This window comes from Manis pentadactyla, chromosome 4 (assembly GCF_030020395.1).
Source record: "Manis pentadactyla isolate mManPen7 chromosome 4, mManPen7.hap1, whole genome shotgun sequence".
NCBI lineage: Eukaryota > Metazoa > Chordata > Mammalia > Pholidota > Manidae > Manis > Manis pentadactyla.
In genome coordinates, this window is record NC_080022.1 from 109945464 (window position 1) to 109961352 (window position 15889).

General features: G+C 43.5%; 1 protein-coding gene, 1 long non-coding RNA gene and 1 other non-coding gene across 3 annotated transcripts; 1 reads left to right on the top strand and 2 right to left on the bottom strand.

Moving 5' to 3' along the window:
* The first annotated feature begins 1415 nt into the window (after positions 1 to 1415).
* LOC130683414 (uncharacterized) lies at positions 1416 to 10894 on the top strand. Its single transcript, XR_008997116.1, has 2 exons — positions 1416 to 3311; positions 6807 to 10894. It is a non-coding gene; the product is annotated as an uncharacterized LOC130683414 (long non-coding RNA).
* A 73-nt stretch (positions 10895 to 10967) lies between these two features.
* Positions 10968 to 13807, bottom strand: LOC130683221 (uncharacterized). Its single transcript, XM_057499474.1, has 4 exons — positions 13797 to 13807; positions 12557 to 12665; positions 11705 to 12030; positions 10968 to 11602 (listed from the first exon to the last, which is right to left on the bottom strand). The coding sequence occupies exons 1-4, from the start codon at positions 13805 to 13807 to the stop codon at positions 11272 to 11274; spliced, it is 777 nt and encodes a 258-aa protein (XP_057355457.1). The 3' UTR covers positions 10968 to 11271.
* On the bottom strand, positions 12502 to 12573 carry TRNAQ-CUG (transfer RNA glutamine (anticodon CUG)). Its single transcript has one exon. It is a non-coding gene; the product is annotated as a tRNA-Gln (tRNA).
* Positions 13808 to 15889: the final 2082 nt, after the last annotated feature.

Below are 15889 nucleotides of genomic sequence, written 5' to 3' on the forward strand. Positions count from 1 at the left end.
CTCGGATGCCGACACTCACCTCCGAAGTTATCCTGGACGAGCCCCCAAAGATGATGCTGGGGTTCTCATTTATGAAGCTGAAGAATGAGCTTCACAAACACTCAAGGTAGGAGATCCAGGGAGAGGCTTTTATTTAGAGATAAAGTGAAAGGACAGAGTTCCCAGCTCAGGCCAGGAGGGGACAAGAGAGTCCATGATGGTGCATTGTCCAGGGGTTTTATAGGCAATTGAAGATCTTTGGGAATGTGCAAAAAGACTTAGGGGTGTGGACTTGTACCACCTGCCCTGCCCTCAAGGTGGGCTGGGTTGTTTTCTGTTTGCTAGGGCTGTTTACAGTGAAGTCACAGATTATGCCAACCTTGCAGAACACTCGAACATTCTAGGCCAAGTTGCTCCTGGCCTTTTGAGCTTTAACTGATCTCACTGAAGATGTCTATACTCTAGTCTGGTATCTTTACCCTAGAGAATTAATGTGTCCTTGACTTTGCATAATGCTGAACACAGAGTTTCCATAGGGACTTTACATTGTTACATTGCTTTGACTATAAATATCTTGCCTTGCTTTTTAGGAGGCCCTCACCCTACTGTCTAAGCCCATGGTCCCTGTCTCATTAGGAGAGTCTGTAAGGGAGGCAAAACCTTTCCTCTATCCTCTTAGTTGTCTCCAGCTGGCCTGAGAATTACAGTGACATAAAACAGATAAACAGGAGAAAGTTTACATATTTTTATATGTAGTTGAGAAATCTAATAGGAAAATAGAAACTTAAAGGAGTGGGAAGGCTTAAGTGTTTATATGCAAAATTGAACAAAGAGAGGCAATTGTCGAAAAGTACAAAGATGGGGAGGCTTAAGGAATATAAGTGTTAGTTTAACAAGGTCTGCTTGTACAGATGTCTCTTGGCCTCAACTTCTTGTCTCTGGTGGCCAGTGTTTCTCTCCTGGTAGAGGGAAGGCATCTTTCACATGGGAGTTTTGTCTCCTGTTGTTAGAAAGAAAATGGTGGTCAGAGTGCCCTTCTTGCACTTGCTGTTTTCGAAGTGTCTTTGGCTCAAAATAATTCTTATGCCTAAGTGGCATCTTCTGGGGTGGCATATTCTTCCACTCTCCAAGTTGAAAGCATTGGAATATCCCCAGAGAACAGAATACTCAGCCCAGATCTCCTTGTGGTGCTGTGGGGTTGTCATGCTGAAAGTGAATTCAGCAGACCCAGATCATTCTTAGTATTTACAATAAAGTATAAACAAAATCCTTGGTCCAGATCATTTATAAATGTGAAACACAGTGTTAAAATTATTTAGAAATTAGTAACCATGTGATTATGTTAGGCAGAAGAATATATCTGAGCAGGGTGCAAAGAGTAAGGCCAGTAAAATGCACTAAAAGGGACTCAAAATTGTAACCAGTTAAAACTAGAAAGCAAGAAAAGACTCAGAGTTAACGAATTAATCAGTTAAAGTTCCAAAGGCCAGGGGGAACTTGGCCTGGACCATTTAAATATTCCCTAGATTTTAAAAAAAGCATTTCAGCATAGCCCATGTCTTCATTGTGTCAATTAGATCATGCCAGTGTAAGATTTACTTCAGCCTGTGTGTGGGTAAAATTGTAATATTTCCAGAATATCTCACCTGGCTTTAGCGCATCTTCAGGGGTAGAGAGAAGTATGGCTTTCATACATTTGCATACCAACAGGCGCGACTCAGGGGTGGAGAAAGGCTCATCTACGTATCAATGGGTAATTACCTGAGCAACCAAGTGATGCCGGGGTTCTTGTTTGCGGAGCCGAAGAATGAGCTTCACAAACAGTCAATGTAGGAGTGCAAGGTACAGGCTTTTATTTAGAGATACAGTGAAAGGACAGAGCTCCCGGCTTACGCCAGGAGGGGACAAGAGAGTCTGTAGTGGTGCGTTGTCTAGGGGATTTTATAGGCAGTTGAGGATTTTTTGAGAACATGAAAAAACTTAGGGGTGAGGACTTGTTAAGTGGTCCCTGAATATTAAAAATTAACTTAACTGTAAGGAATTTCCTGCCTTGATTTCTCTCTGGGACACTGGCGCCTTGGTCAGGGAGCACATCAAAAGGCTGCCTGCCCAGCCCCCAAGGTGGGCTGAGGTATTGTCTACTTGCTAAAGAATCTTGCCTCTTGAACTTCCTGGGTGTTAAAAAATGCAATCTTATCTTTAAGATGGAAATCTTTCTGCCTTTTACCATGTCGTCTACAGCTGGGTCGGCTTGCTAAGTTAATTGCTCAGTTTGCAAAATCACCTCCTCAGATCCGAAGGAGGAAAGACAGCACATAGGCCTGGGCCTTTTAGCATGCTAAAGTGAATCTTACACATGGTTACAAATGATTAGCATAATAAAACATGTGCTACTCTTCTTTATCTGGGGAACATTAACTGATCTCACTGAAGAATGATTCTAGAGCTCAATGTTTAACATAGAGTTTTAGCAGGGGGGTTTCCTTGCATGTAGTTACATTGCTCTGACTGCAAATATCCCGCCCTGCCCCCTCCGGAGGCCCTCACCCTACTCTGACTATATCCATGGTCCCTGTCTCACAAGGGCTTATCTGAACCTGAGAGATGAGGGGGAGGACTGGATTTGCTTCTGTGGAGCAGGAAAGAGAGACAGCTCCAGACTGCAGTTTTGTAAGCAATAAACAGGTTTTAAACTTTATTTCTCTCTTTGACTGATTTCGGTTTTAGAGGTATTTTGCCCCGGGATTTCCACTAACTGGAGTTACATTGTAAGAATGAGAATAAGTTAGCATAAGAGTAGCCATCTTAAGGGCCTAGAAGCAGTTTTCTGAAGTTGTGACTTAAAAGAAAAAAAACTGGAACTGGGTAAGGCCTTGGAAAACAAGTTAATCATGAACACCGGGATGGGGGCAGCTGTAGCCTTCGGTCAGCTAACCTTGGTCAGTTAATCCTACATACCAAGCTTATCGTGCAGAACCTCCCTAACAATTGAAGAGTGGTCTTATCTTGCTCTCGCTTAACCCCAGGATGTATGTCTTGCAAAGATAATGTGCAGCTGTAGAAAATTACTAAGAGTTAAGTGTTTTGAAAATGCCATATAAACCCTTGGTTTTGAGTGCTCGGGGTCCTTGTTGAGACCCGCTGCGTCGGGCTGACACTTGGACCCCAGCTAGCTGGTCTCTAAATAAATTCCTCTTGCTTATTGCATCAAGAGACGCCTTTCGTGAGTGATTTGGGGCGGCGTCCTCCTCTGGGGAAATCCAACATTTGGGGGCTCGTCCGGGATCTGCGCTCACCCCGCTTCACTCCCGAAGTCGCTCTTGGAGGAAGAGGTAAGATTAGTGGCGCCTTGGGTTGTCTGTATTCTGTTTTCTGTTTTTCAGTGAGACCGGTCAGAATTCTGAAAGGGTACCCGTTGTCTGGCAGCCGTCCTGGTCCCGTAAGGGGTCGCGACTGCGGTCGGTAGACGTACTAGGAGCACCGCAGGCTGCAACCCTGGGGGACGCCTCGGGGAGGTTGGGGGGCCAGGGACGCCTGGTAGCCTCCTGTCTGTTTTTCCGGCAAAGTGAACCTGATGAGATAGGGTTGGTTTTTGGGCGCCGAGAGTATCAACCCTCTGATTCCTTTCGGTTTCTGTTTGAGACTCTGAGGAGAACTAAACGCGGCCGCTGTGTGTCTAATTTGTGTGTGTCTTTGTTTTTTGTGTTTTTTACGTGTCTAATTATTGTTATACTGACAATGGGACAGACGCAGATGACCCCCTTGTCTCTCATGACAGACCATTTTTCTCAGACGTTAGGGAGAGAGCTCACAATTTGAGCACGGACATCAGGAAGAGAAAATTTCGTGTTTTCTGCACCTCAAGTGGCCATCCTTTAATGTTGGCTGGCTGCCGGAGGGAACCTTATCATTATGTCTCAGTCTGTATGTTTGTGTGTCTAAGTGTGTAAATGAAAATATCTTTCTACCTCCGGATGGTATTAATGAAATTGATTTAAAGACAAGCGCTTGTGAAAATTGGGCATTCTAAAACTTCCAGAAAATCTGATGGAAAATGTTAAGCATTAATGCTAATTTGGGTTTGCCTGAGGCAGGCATGTCATTGTGGTTATCAGCTGCCAAAGTTTACTTAAAGTCATTTAACTTGATGTTACCAGTTAAACATTTCAAGAAAATGCTTGAAGAAAAGCTTGACTTTGTCTAATGTTTAGTAAAAGTTTTCTAAGTAATCTGGCATAGTTGCTAAAAATAAGTAAACAAGTGTAGCAAATAAACATCTTAATAATAATACTGTATTAATGTATAACAGTGTGTATGTATGCAAACAGCTTGAGAATTTTTGTGGTAACCAAAATTTTTAAAGTTTGCTAAGTTATATAGACATATTTTGTGCCTAATGAGAAATTGTGTTGTAAAGCACATTTCCAAAAATGATAATATATATATGTTCATAGATGAATGCTAGTGTAACAGTTTACGGTGGCCTGTTTTTCAGTGTTCACTGAAAGTTAAAGTATCAAATGATTTTAAGTTCTAATGAAAACTACTTAAATAAGGAAAACATTTCTCTATGCTAAAAGATGTATGTTTTAATAAGAGAAGGTATAAAGAATGGAAACTCGTCTGCATGCTAAAGAATGTGTTTTTTGATAAAAGAAAGTGGCTTTGTTCTAAAGTGCAGCTGTTTGTTAAAGAGGGACGGAGAACAGAGACAAAGAGAGAGCAGTGTGGTGCAGCAGCGTGGTGCCTTTTGTTGTAGCGGATCTGCTCAGCCTGTTGCTTTGGAAGAAGGTCAAGATGTTTAGAGATAAGGCGGGACAAACCCCGGCAAGCCCAGGCATAATTCTCACCCATTTATGTGCTTGAGACCATGGGGCAAATGAAGAATAAATTACTGTATTCTTACAGATATAGTCATGCTATGTGAAATTAAAGCAAGTGAGTCTTGATATCAAGTACACAGCAAAATTAGAATTTTGTTTCCAGTTAAAAAAAAAAACAACAAAAAAGTTTTCTTTAACTGTTAGTCTGCTCTTAATGTTGAAAGATTGCAAAGAGTTCTCTAATTGTTTTATCAAAGCAGTTTCTTTCTCATGCTTAAAGTCTCAGTGAGTTGCCAGAATATTTTTTTAAAAAATGAAATCTTAATATTAAAAAGACTAAAAGCTAAAGTTTGTTAACAACTGTGTAACCTTTATTTGCCTTTGAAATATTTTGTTATTGAAAACGATTGCATGGCATGAGAAATTGAATTATTTAAGTTAACAAACCAAAATTTATTCTTAAAAATTAAATTGTGTAGAATCTGGACAAGATTATGTTTCTCCCAGAAAAACAGGTTTCACTGTAAAAGTTTAGATGGGCAAACGTGTGACCACTTTTGAGGAAGGTTGTAATAGATTTTTTTGAGAACCACCAGGTCTTCTTGTTTAATTTATATGCTGTAGATATGTTTGTATGTTTTAAAAAACATGGAGGACTCTCCATATTTTTTAATGCAAATGATCTTATAAGTTGCTATGCAAATTCTATTAAAAGCTCTATCTACTGTTAAAGAGTAAAACATTCTTGAAGCTTTCAGGGAAGACCTGTAAACTTAAGTACTTTCTCTGCTTTTTTGTATCTGGTCTTGGACACTTATGCTGAGTTATGTTCTTATTATTTTCACTGTTTGTAAGCTATTGATTATATATAATCTTTAAACCATCCAAATATCCAGCATACCTTTCCATGTCACCACAACCCACTATTGACGCCATGAATGAAATGGCTGGTTAGAAAGCCAAAGGTCATCATTTCTCAATCCCTAAATGAAGAAGTAAGATGCCTGATCTCTTTCATCTCAAAGCATATTTCTGGTCAAATATGAATATTTGTGTGAAGGAAAGAGACATTTAAATTTGAGATTCTGCTTAAACTTTTAAGTTTGAATATGGCTATAGTCAAATTCTTCTTTGTATGTATCTCTAACAGGTCTTTTGTATGCCTGGTGATATTATAATCTGCCTTGAGTTTAGACAGTTCTTTCAGCTAAATGTGAATTCTTATTGTAGCTTTTTTCCCCTCCTGAAGATGAAAGCAGAAAAATCTACTATCTGCTACCATTCTCTCAAGAATGCTTGGTAACATAGATTATTTTGACTTTGTATATACTGTCTTTAAAAACTGACAGCAGCAGTCTCCCCTGCTGCCCCACCTTTTTAAGATATCTCGTTTACTGTGCTGGGTATTTAGACAATAAATGTGTAATGATAGACAGTTCTAAAAGAATTAAATGCAAAAAAGTGCTTTTACCTCTAGTTAACTCTGATATTTTCCAGAGGGCCCCTGGAACATGTCAGAAGAATTTTTTCTCATTAGAGAAAGTATTTGACTAATTTGGCTTATTTATCTGATATATATATATTTACCAGGAAAGCACTGGCAAAGAGAATAATGCTAAACTTTGTTACTGAATGTTTTGTATTACAGAAATATCAGAATTTCCTTATGTCAACTGTCTTACAGTGAGCTCTCGTCAGATCTTTGACCATTGTCATTTGTAAGTTTTTTGTCATTTATAGTCACTGTTTTGTTGTTCCTGGACTGGTAAAGAACTGGATTTCAGCAGAACAGGTATTAGTTGCATAAGATTACATAAACTAAAGAAAATGGTTTTGTGTCTTTTTGTTTTGAATGTTGCTGATAGTGTTTTGAGCTTGTTCTCTTAAGCTGACAACAGTTTAGTAGATAGCTGTCTTTATAAGCAGAATTGAGACATCCTTCTCTCTACCTGATCCCTACAGAGTTTAAAAACTTTTGGTGACTGTTTTTGTATTCCATGGCAGTATGTTTATTTGCACGAGTTTAGTAAGAATCTGCTTTCCTTGTGAGAAGACTAATTAAGAACACTGGTTATACTGCCAGAGCTTTGGCTAGAATGTCATACCTGAGAGACATGTGCATGGACTCAGATGTGAACAACTTTAAGGAACTAAGATTGACTTTATAGGGCCAACAAAGCCCCTTGGAAGAACTAGCCTAGTACCTTGCTTGCAGAGTTCCCAGCAGCCTTCCCAGGTGAGTAAAGAAGGTCGCTTCCTGGCAGGTGCAGAGACCTCGAGAAGAGAGGAATTCATCCAAATCTACAGGTACTGCAGGCAAAGCCTGATGGCAGGTCTGGCTTGGCTGTCTAGCCTCAAGAGGCCTTTAAAAGTTCAATCTGAAGTTCCTTGCAAAAAGTTCCAGCAAAGCATATTTAAAAGACCCTGTGTAATCAATTGCTCTTCTTGCTGCACTTGTGCAAATAATCAAGCTAGCTGTTAATTATTTTCTTAACCTAGTTACTTCTAATAAAAATGAAAGTGATTTTAAAGTATTGTTTCAATAATGCAGCCTCCTTCCAGAATAAAAAATCCAACTCCAGATGTTGCTACATAACCTAATAACACAATTTGTTTTATCTTGCCTAGAAGCCACAAAACTGCAAATAGTAATAGAAACAAAACCCAAGATAGAAGCGCCAGCCTTCTGAAGCCCTCTCAACTGACCAGTGATAGAGACCTAGCTGCACCCTTTACTGCGCCCTCTTCTCAGCACGAAGCAGCCAGAGCGGTCATCGCCCCTTTTCCCTAGCAGCAGCTAGAGTCTCTACCTGTAGAAGAGAAAATGAGACAGGGACCATAGGCTTAGACAGAATAAAGTAAGAGCCTCTGGAAGAAGCGGGGCGGGATATTTGCAATCAGAGCAATGTAACTACATGCTAGAACTCCCCCCCTACTAGAACTATGTTAAACATGAAACTCTAGAATCATTCTTCAGTAAGATCAGTTAATGTTCCCCAGATAGAGAAGAGTAGCACATGTTTTGTTATGCTAGTCATTTGTAATCGTGTATAAGATTCGCTTTGGCATACTGGAGAGCCTGAGCCTGTGTGCTGTCTTTCCTCCTTCAGATCTGACTAGGTAATTTTGCAAGCTGAGCAATTGACTTAGCATACAGACCCAGCTGTAGACGACATAGTAAAAAGCAAGATTCTTTAGCAAATAGACAATATCTCAGCCCACCTTAGAGGCTGGGCATGCAATCTTTTGATGTGCACCCGAACCAGGGCGCCAGTGTCCCAGAGAGAAATCAAGGAAAGAAATTATCTTTAATATTCAAAGACCCCTTCCCCGTTACCCAAACTGACAACCGCGATTTATATAATAAGTTAAAAGCTCTTCAGGCAGTCCAAAGAGAAGTGTAGACCCAACTAAAAGCAGTCTATGAGCCCGGCACTTCAGAAGCAGCCCACCTGTTCCAAGTTAAAAACTTTGTGTTTGTAAAGCGACACCGAGCGCAGACCCTTGAGCCACGGTAGAAAAGACCCTACTTAGTGTTACTGACCACCCCAACAGCAGTCAAAGTTAGTAAGATTGCCACCTGGATCCACGCATCTCATGTGAAACCCGTTGTCTCAGCCGAGACAGCTGACGACCATCTCACGTGGAGAGCCCAACCTACTGAGAATCCTCTCCAGCTTAAAAATCACCAGAAGACCCCTAAAGTGACCAGGTGCGCGTCCAGAGACACCAACGCTGTTTAGCTGACCCACACACCGTTCTCAAAAACTATTCCAAGATAACCACGTCAGCTGGACAAAGACAACCGTCAAAAGCTAAGACTGCACCGTTCATATTGTGCCTTTCCCCTATTGCACTACCAAACAGATGACCTCTAATTTCATGATTGAAATAGTTACAAGAAGAAGAGGGGAATGTAAAAATGAGAATAAGTTAGCATAAGAGTAGCCATCTTAAGGGCCTAGAAGCAGTTTTCTGAAGTTGTGACTTAAAAGAAAAAAAACTGAAACTGGGTAAGGCCTTGGAAAACAAGTTAATCATGAACACCGGGATGGGGGCAGCTGTGGCCTTCAGTCAGCTAACCTTGGTCAGTTAATCCTACATACCAAGCTTATCGTGCAGAACCTCCCTAAATTGAGGAGTGGTCTTACCTTGCTCTCGCTTAACCCCAGGATGTATGTCTTGCAAAGATAATGTGCAGCTGTGGAAAATTACTAAGAGTTAAGTGTTTTGAAAATGCCATATAAACCCTTGGTTTTGAGTGCTCGGGGTCCTTGTTGAGACCTGCTGCGTCGGGCTGACACTTGGACCCCAGCTAGCTGGTTCCTGAATAAATTCCTCTTGCTTATTGCATCAAGAGACACCTTCTGTGAGTGATTTAGGGTAGCGCTCTCCTCTGGGAAAAATCCAACACTGAGCTCAATTTCATAAAAGCATATGTATATATGTGTATATACATATAGGTGCTTCTTTCTGTTAATATACCAAAAATGACTCCATCAATATTTACCTAACGTTAACAAGTTATTTGTGAACTTGAGATGTTTCACAATTTTTTGTATTTGTATTTTCTGCATCATTTGGGTTTTGTTATAATAAGCTCCTGTAATTTTTGCAAAAATTACAACTTAAAAATTAGACTTGAAGAAAAATATGTAAAGACGTTAACAGTTAATTTCAGGTGGTGGGAATATGGAGGACTGCTTATCTTCTTCCTTATGCCTTTTTCATATGCTGGAATTTAAAAACTGGATGACCTGGAGGTGAAAACAATTCATACCGAAGAGGTGTGGGGTAGGTGAGGGGAAAATGGAAAGAGGAAGGGGAAGAGGAAAAAAAGCCTACTTCTGGCAGGAATTTTGTTTACGTTGGAGATTTTGGGGGAGCAGCTGTTGGCATAACAAGGGTGTTTGGGAGGCAGGTGGGTCGTGAGGATATTCAGCACAGTTTTATACCTGTTACGTGATTCCTCCGTGGTGTTTTGTTTTGTTTTGTTCAAAAGAAAGATACAGACTTAAATGTCAAACATTTTTACCATTTGTATTTCTCTTTTATTAGCAGCAGTACAAACATACGGTTCTGAGCATATCTTCTGGAGCCAGGCTGGCTTTGGTAAAAATTCCCACTTCCGAATCCCACTCTCTAGTTGAGTGACTGAACGGACCGATTACTTAATCTTTCCATGTCTCAGTTTTCTCATAGGTAAAATGGGGATGAGAGTATGATATAGGCCTGTTGAGGATTAAGTGAGTAAACAGGTGTAAAATTTGTACACTATTCCTGGCACATGGCACTCTGCATATAATCACTGAGTGTTAGTCCTTCTATTTGGGGCACAACACTGCAGAAAGACTGGATGGGATAAAAACTGATTTTATTTCAGTTATAGCACTGATAACTTTTCAGTGGCTGTGGACCCTCCCAAGGGAGAGCAAAGTAATCCTCTGATCAGCAGTAATCTGGGCTGGGAGAATCTGGAGGGCTTATTAGAACATTTATTTGGTCCACTCATTAAAAGGGGATAAGGATCCATTTCCTTGTATCAAAAATGCCCCCATAAAAAAATTTACAGTGTTACAGCCAAATGAGACAGGGACCGTGGGCGTAGTCAGAGTAGGGTGAGGGCCTCCGGGAAAAGCAGGGTGGAATATTTACAGTCAGAGCAATGTAACAATGGGCAAAGAAGTCCCCATTGAAACTCTGTTAAGCATTATGCAAAGTGAAGGTCACACTAATTCTCTAGGGAGAGATACCTAAGAATATAGACATCTTCAGTGCGATCAGTTAAAGGTCAAAAGGCCAGAAGCAACTTGGCCTGGAATGTTTGAGTGTTGTGCAAGGGTGTCAGCATAACCCGTGACTCTGCTGTCAGCCCTAACAATCAGACTTTGACCCAGCCCACCTTGAGGACAGGGCAGGTGATGCAAGTCCACACCCCTAAGTTTTTTTCATGTTCTCGAAAAATCCTCAACTGCCTATAAAACCCCCTAGACAAGGCACCACTACGGACTCTCTTGTCCCCTCCTGGCATGAGCTGAGAGCTCTGTCCTCTCACTTTATTTCTAAATAAAAGCCTGTACCTTGCTCTCCTACCTTGAGTGTTTGTGAAGCTCATTCTTCGGCTTTGTGAACAAGAACCCCGGCATCACAAAGACATCTCTAAACATGAAACAGACCCCAGAATCTCTAGTCATACGTGTGACTACACAAAGAAATTCAAAATACAAACAATGAACTGTTAAAAGATCACAGGTTGACAGAGATTGGTTTTTTACTTAGCATATATTCTCCTCAACGTTCCTTTCCCACTTTTCCACACGAGGCCCTGCCAAGGAAAGGAGTGGGTGTCTATTTCCCACCCGCCCTCCGTTCAAGGGAGCCCCGCAAGGCGCCAGACTGGCTCGCACTCACTTGCAAACCAACACGACCCACCTCGCCCCTCTTAACCGCACAGGGAAAGGGCAGTTCGTCAGATCAGGTGCCGGGCAGGCAGCTCTGCGACTTGGGGAGGCACCGGGTTCCCGGGCAGGTCAGGAAAGGGTGGGAGCGCTCCCGGGAGAGGAGCTGCGGTCGCCCAAAGGCAGCGACGGAAACCGCAGCCGCGGTGGGTGGCCCAGCAGCGCCTCTGCCTTCCGCACCCCAGGTCCTCCCTCCTTCTTTGTCGTCCTCCGCGCTTTCCTGTCCCCTTCCCTCCCGGGACTATTTTCTCCCGCTCGCCCAGCCCCGCACCTCTCCCTTGTTCGTGTTCTCCGAAGTGAGCCTCCAAAAAGGCCCCTGTGTTTGTCAGGCCTTTGTAACAGCTGAAAGTTCCAAAAGATAAAAGACAAAGAAGCGCCCCTTAGCACCTGGAGGACATTCTCACCAACTACGCGGGCCGTCCTCCTCCTCACCCAGTTTCCTACCGAGCGAAAGAGAACCGGCGTCCCCACGGGTCAGTCCTAAGGCGTCTTCTCGGGAGAGCGGAGTCGGGGCGGCACGGAGCGGGAGCCGCGCGGGTCCGGGACCCGGAGCTGCTCCGCCTCGCGTCGCCTTGGTCCCCGGAGGAGCCCGACCCGGCGCCCGTCAGGGACCGCTGGTCTCCACGACCTGCCCGGAGGCTAGGGTCGCCGGTGCGGCTTCCTGCTGTCTGCCGAAGTGGGGGGCGAAAGGATGACCCTCCCTGGAGCCGAGTCCCGAAGTCAGGGTAACAGCGCGTTAGTGGCCAATGGAGACGCGGGAGCCAGAAGCTCTGAATAAAATGGGAACAGGTCAGAACAGAACAAATCCAGATTCTTTATGAACGAGCCCATCGAAAACTACAGCAGAGCGCTTCCGATGGACGTGTGCAGCCGTCCACCCCAGAGTACCCGAGCCGCCTCACGGCTCCGCGCGCTCGCCTTTCACTCAGCAGGCGACGGGACGTGCTGGCTGAGGAGCCCTCGCGGTGAGGACGCTCCTGGCCGCAGCCGCTGCCCTTTACTTTACCCCGAGGCCCGGGGCGCCCCGCCGGGGGAACGGCCCTGACTTGCTCACCCCGCTACGGCCGCAGCGTCGCCGTGGATCGCGGCCCGCGGAGCACCCGGTTTCTGGGTCCCCGACTCCGGGAAGGCGGCTGCGAGGCGCCCACGGCCGCCGGGATCAGCAGGGCTGCGGGGACCGAGAGCAGGCCCCGGGGGTGGGCGGAGTAAAAAGTTCGCTCTTACTCCAGCTAAAGAGGGACAGGTCCCACCGAGATTTGAACTCGGATCGCTGGATTCAGAGTCCAGAGTGCTCACCATTACACCATGGAACCCACGTAAGGACGTCCGCCTCCGCTGGGCCTCACTGCGGCTGCGCAAGTACTCGTTGGGCGCCCGCACTTCCGCCAAGAATCTCAGGGCGTTTCTTCCACCGATCCCACAAGACTTGAGTACACTTGACTCGCTTTTTTCTCCGCCCCTTTCCTTTCATTGCCCTCTCTCGTTTCACTTCCACCTCGGAAAGTCAGGTAAAGTCCACTCTGGGCTTAGGGCCAGGAGAGAGCCCAGAAACCACTTGTTCTGCCTCAGTTTACCAGAGTATTCTGCCCTGTGGTGAAATTTCTGCAAATAGTAGTGCTATTTTCCTCTTCGTTGCCTTCACACTCTTCCCACTGCTCGGAGAGGGCAGATGATTGTCAGGGGAGGACTTGGTACTTTCCAGCTCCCTCGGCCCTGTAGCGTCCATCACTCTTCAAAGCCACTGCCGTCTCGCACGCTGCAGTGACGATAGGGGTGTCAGCCGTGGGGTGGGGTTGGGAGGCAGGGGGACATTCCTTTTCTTCTTCCTACACTTCCCGTTTTTTTGTTGTTTTGGTAACTTTTTCTTACTACAAATATAGATTTGTTAGATTTACAATACAAAGTAACCTGCTCTCTGTCAACTAGAGATTAGATTTTTAATGGCTTTACATAAATGGAACAACACATTATGTACCTCTTTATTTGGCTCATTCCACTCAGCATGATTATTTTGAGATTAATTCATTTCATTGCATGTATCAATAGTTCATTCCTTAATTGCTAGAGTTTCACTGTACAGCTGGCTATACCACAATTTGCTCGTCTCTTCACTTACTGATGGGCATTTGGGTTGTTTTCAGTTTTTAGCTATTAAAATAAAGCTACTATAAATGTTCTTGCTCAAGTCTTTGTGTGGGCATATGCTTTCTTTTCTTCATCTGGGAGTGGAATGGCTGGCTTCCAGTCATTATGTTAGGTGTAATGTTTAGCTTTAAAAAAAAACTGCCAAACGTTTTCCAACGTGGTTATGCCATTTTACACTCCCACTAGCAGAGTAAAGACGTTCTAATTCCTCCACATCATTGTCATTGCTTACTACGATCAGTCTTAAATGTCAGCCACTCTAGTAGGTTTGCAGTGCCATTTCATCCTCTTTTTAATTTTAAATTTCCCTCATGATTGATGATGTTGAGTGTCTTTACAGGTGCTTATGTGACACACATATATATCTAATTTGTGAAGGGTACAGGCGTACCTCGGAGACATTTCAGGTTCAGTTCTGGAACAAGGTGAATATCCCAATAAAGAGATTCAAGTGAATTTTTTTTGTTTCCCAGTGCCTACAAAGGTTATGTTTAGACTACACTGTAGTCGGTTCCGTGTGCAATAGTACCATGTCTGAAAAAACAATTTAAACATGCTTTATTGCTAAAAAAAATGCGAATGATCACTTGTGCTTTCAGGGAGTTGTGATCGCTTTGCTGGTGGAAGGTCTTCCTAGATGCTGATGGTTGCTGACTGACTGATCAGGGTGGTGGGTGCTGAAGGTTGGGATGGCCATTGCAATTTTTAAAAAATAACATAACAAGAATAATAGTAACATAAGAATGAAGTTGTTGCATGGCTTGACTCTTCCTTTCACAAAAGATTCCACTGTAACACATGATGCTGTGTGATAGCATTTTCTCCGCAGCAGAACTGCTTTCAAAATTATAGTCAATTCACTCAAACCCTGCTGCTGCTTTATCAGCTAAGTTCATGTAACATTCTCAGTCCTTTGTTGTCATTTCAACAATCTTCACACCATCTTCTACCAGGAGTACTTTCCATCTCAAGAAGCTACTCTCTTTGCTCATCCATAAGAAGCAAGTCTCCGTCTGCTAAAGTTTTACCTCTAGGTTGCAGGTATTCAGTCATATCTTTAGGTTCCACTTCTAATTCTAGTTCTCTTGGTGTTTCTACCACCACATCCGCAGTTACTTCAGTGAAGTCTTGAAACCCTCAAGTAATCCAGGATGGTTGGAATCAACATCTTCCAATCTCCCTTTAATGCTGATATTTTGACCTCTTCCCATGAACCATAAATGTTCTTACTGGCATCAAGAATGGTGAATCCTTTCCAAAGCCACGTTGGTTAAGAACCAGAGCATTAGAGTCTTAAATATATTAATTTATTGTATGTTAAAATCCCTGTTCAGCCTCTAGTGGCCTTATCCTGATGACTGCTGAATCTCGTGACAATAACAGTTTCTGTGTGTATGTGTGCATGCTGAATGTGTATAATTTTTTATTGAAGGCTAGATGCTGCATGTAAAAAGAACAATTGAGAATTACATTAACAGTGTTTATACCTACAATAACCATGCCTATTTTTCCTGTCAGGTTATTAGTATGGGTCTTTGAGTCAATCAAGCAAGGGGTGGAGCTGACTTTGGATTTTATTGTTGCTCTCAGCAGCCAGCGTGATCCCCAGGCCTTTAGTTCCTTCAGCAGCGCATTACTTTTACTGTGTGTTTAGTGTGAGACCTGGACTGCTGCAGGGTTTTTCCCTCAGTGTTTCTGCTCCATTCTCAGCTTTTCATATGCCTACACCATAGACGGGTCTCTTGCTGCACTCTTGCCTCTCCTCTGGCAGTAGATTTGACTGCTTCTGTTTGTTTCTTAGTCCAAGGCTCATGGTGGAAGGGGGAGGTTCCAGTCCCTCTGTTCTAGCCCCAGACTCAGACAGGCACTGTGTACCAAACCTGAGGCCATGCATGCCTCATCCCTGTGTGTCTGTCACCTCCCTCTTGCAGTAGTGGAACTCTGCCCTTCAATACTGGGGAGACTTGGGTAAGAACAAGTCTCTTGCCCCTTTCCAGCAGTAGACAGTTTTTGCTTCTGACGAGCCTCAGCTGCAGCCGACCCATATCTGGCACCACGGACTGGCAGGGTTTCTTGCTCCAACATTGACAGTAGATGACATTTGTTTCATATGAGAGAAGTGACCAGGTTTTGTACCTCTACTGACGTGGTGGCCGGTCATGGTCTGCAGACCTGCACACTGAGGCAACCTCGAGAGTCTCTTGCCCAGACCACTTTTTTTTCTTTTTGTTTTGTTTTCTTTCTTTTTTTTTTTTTATGAACCCTTGGTGGAGGCTTGAGGAAAGACAGGAAATGGGCAGAAACCTGCTTTGATAATGGCCCTCTCAGTGACTGTGAACTGTCGTGATAGCCCACACTTGGCCTTTAAGAAATGGTTAAAATGTCAGTTATTTTCCCCTTCAAAACTTTTATGGCTGCCAGTCTTTCCCTTCGATAACCTGCCAGAGATGAAATGGTTCATGTGTGTGTCCCTCCTTGGAAGGT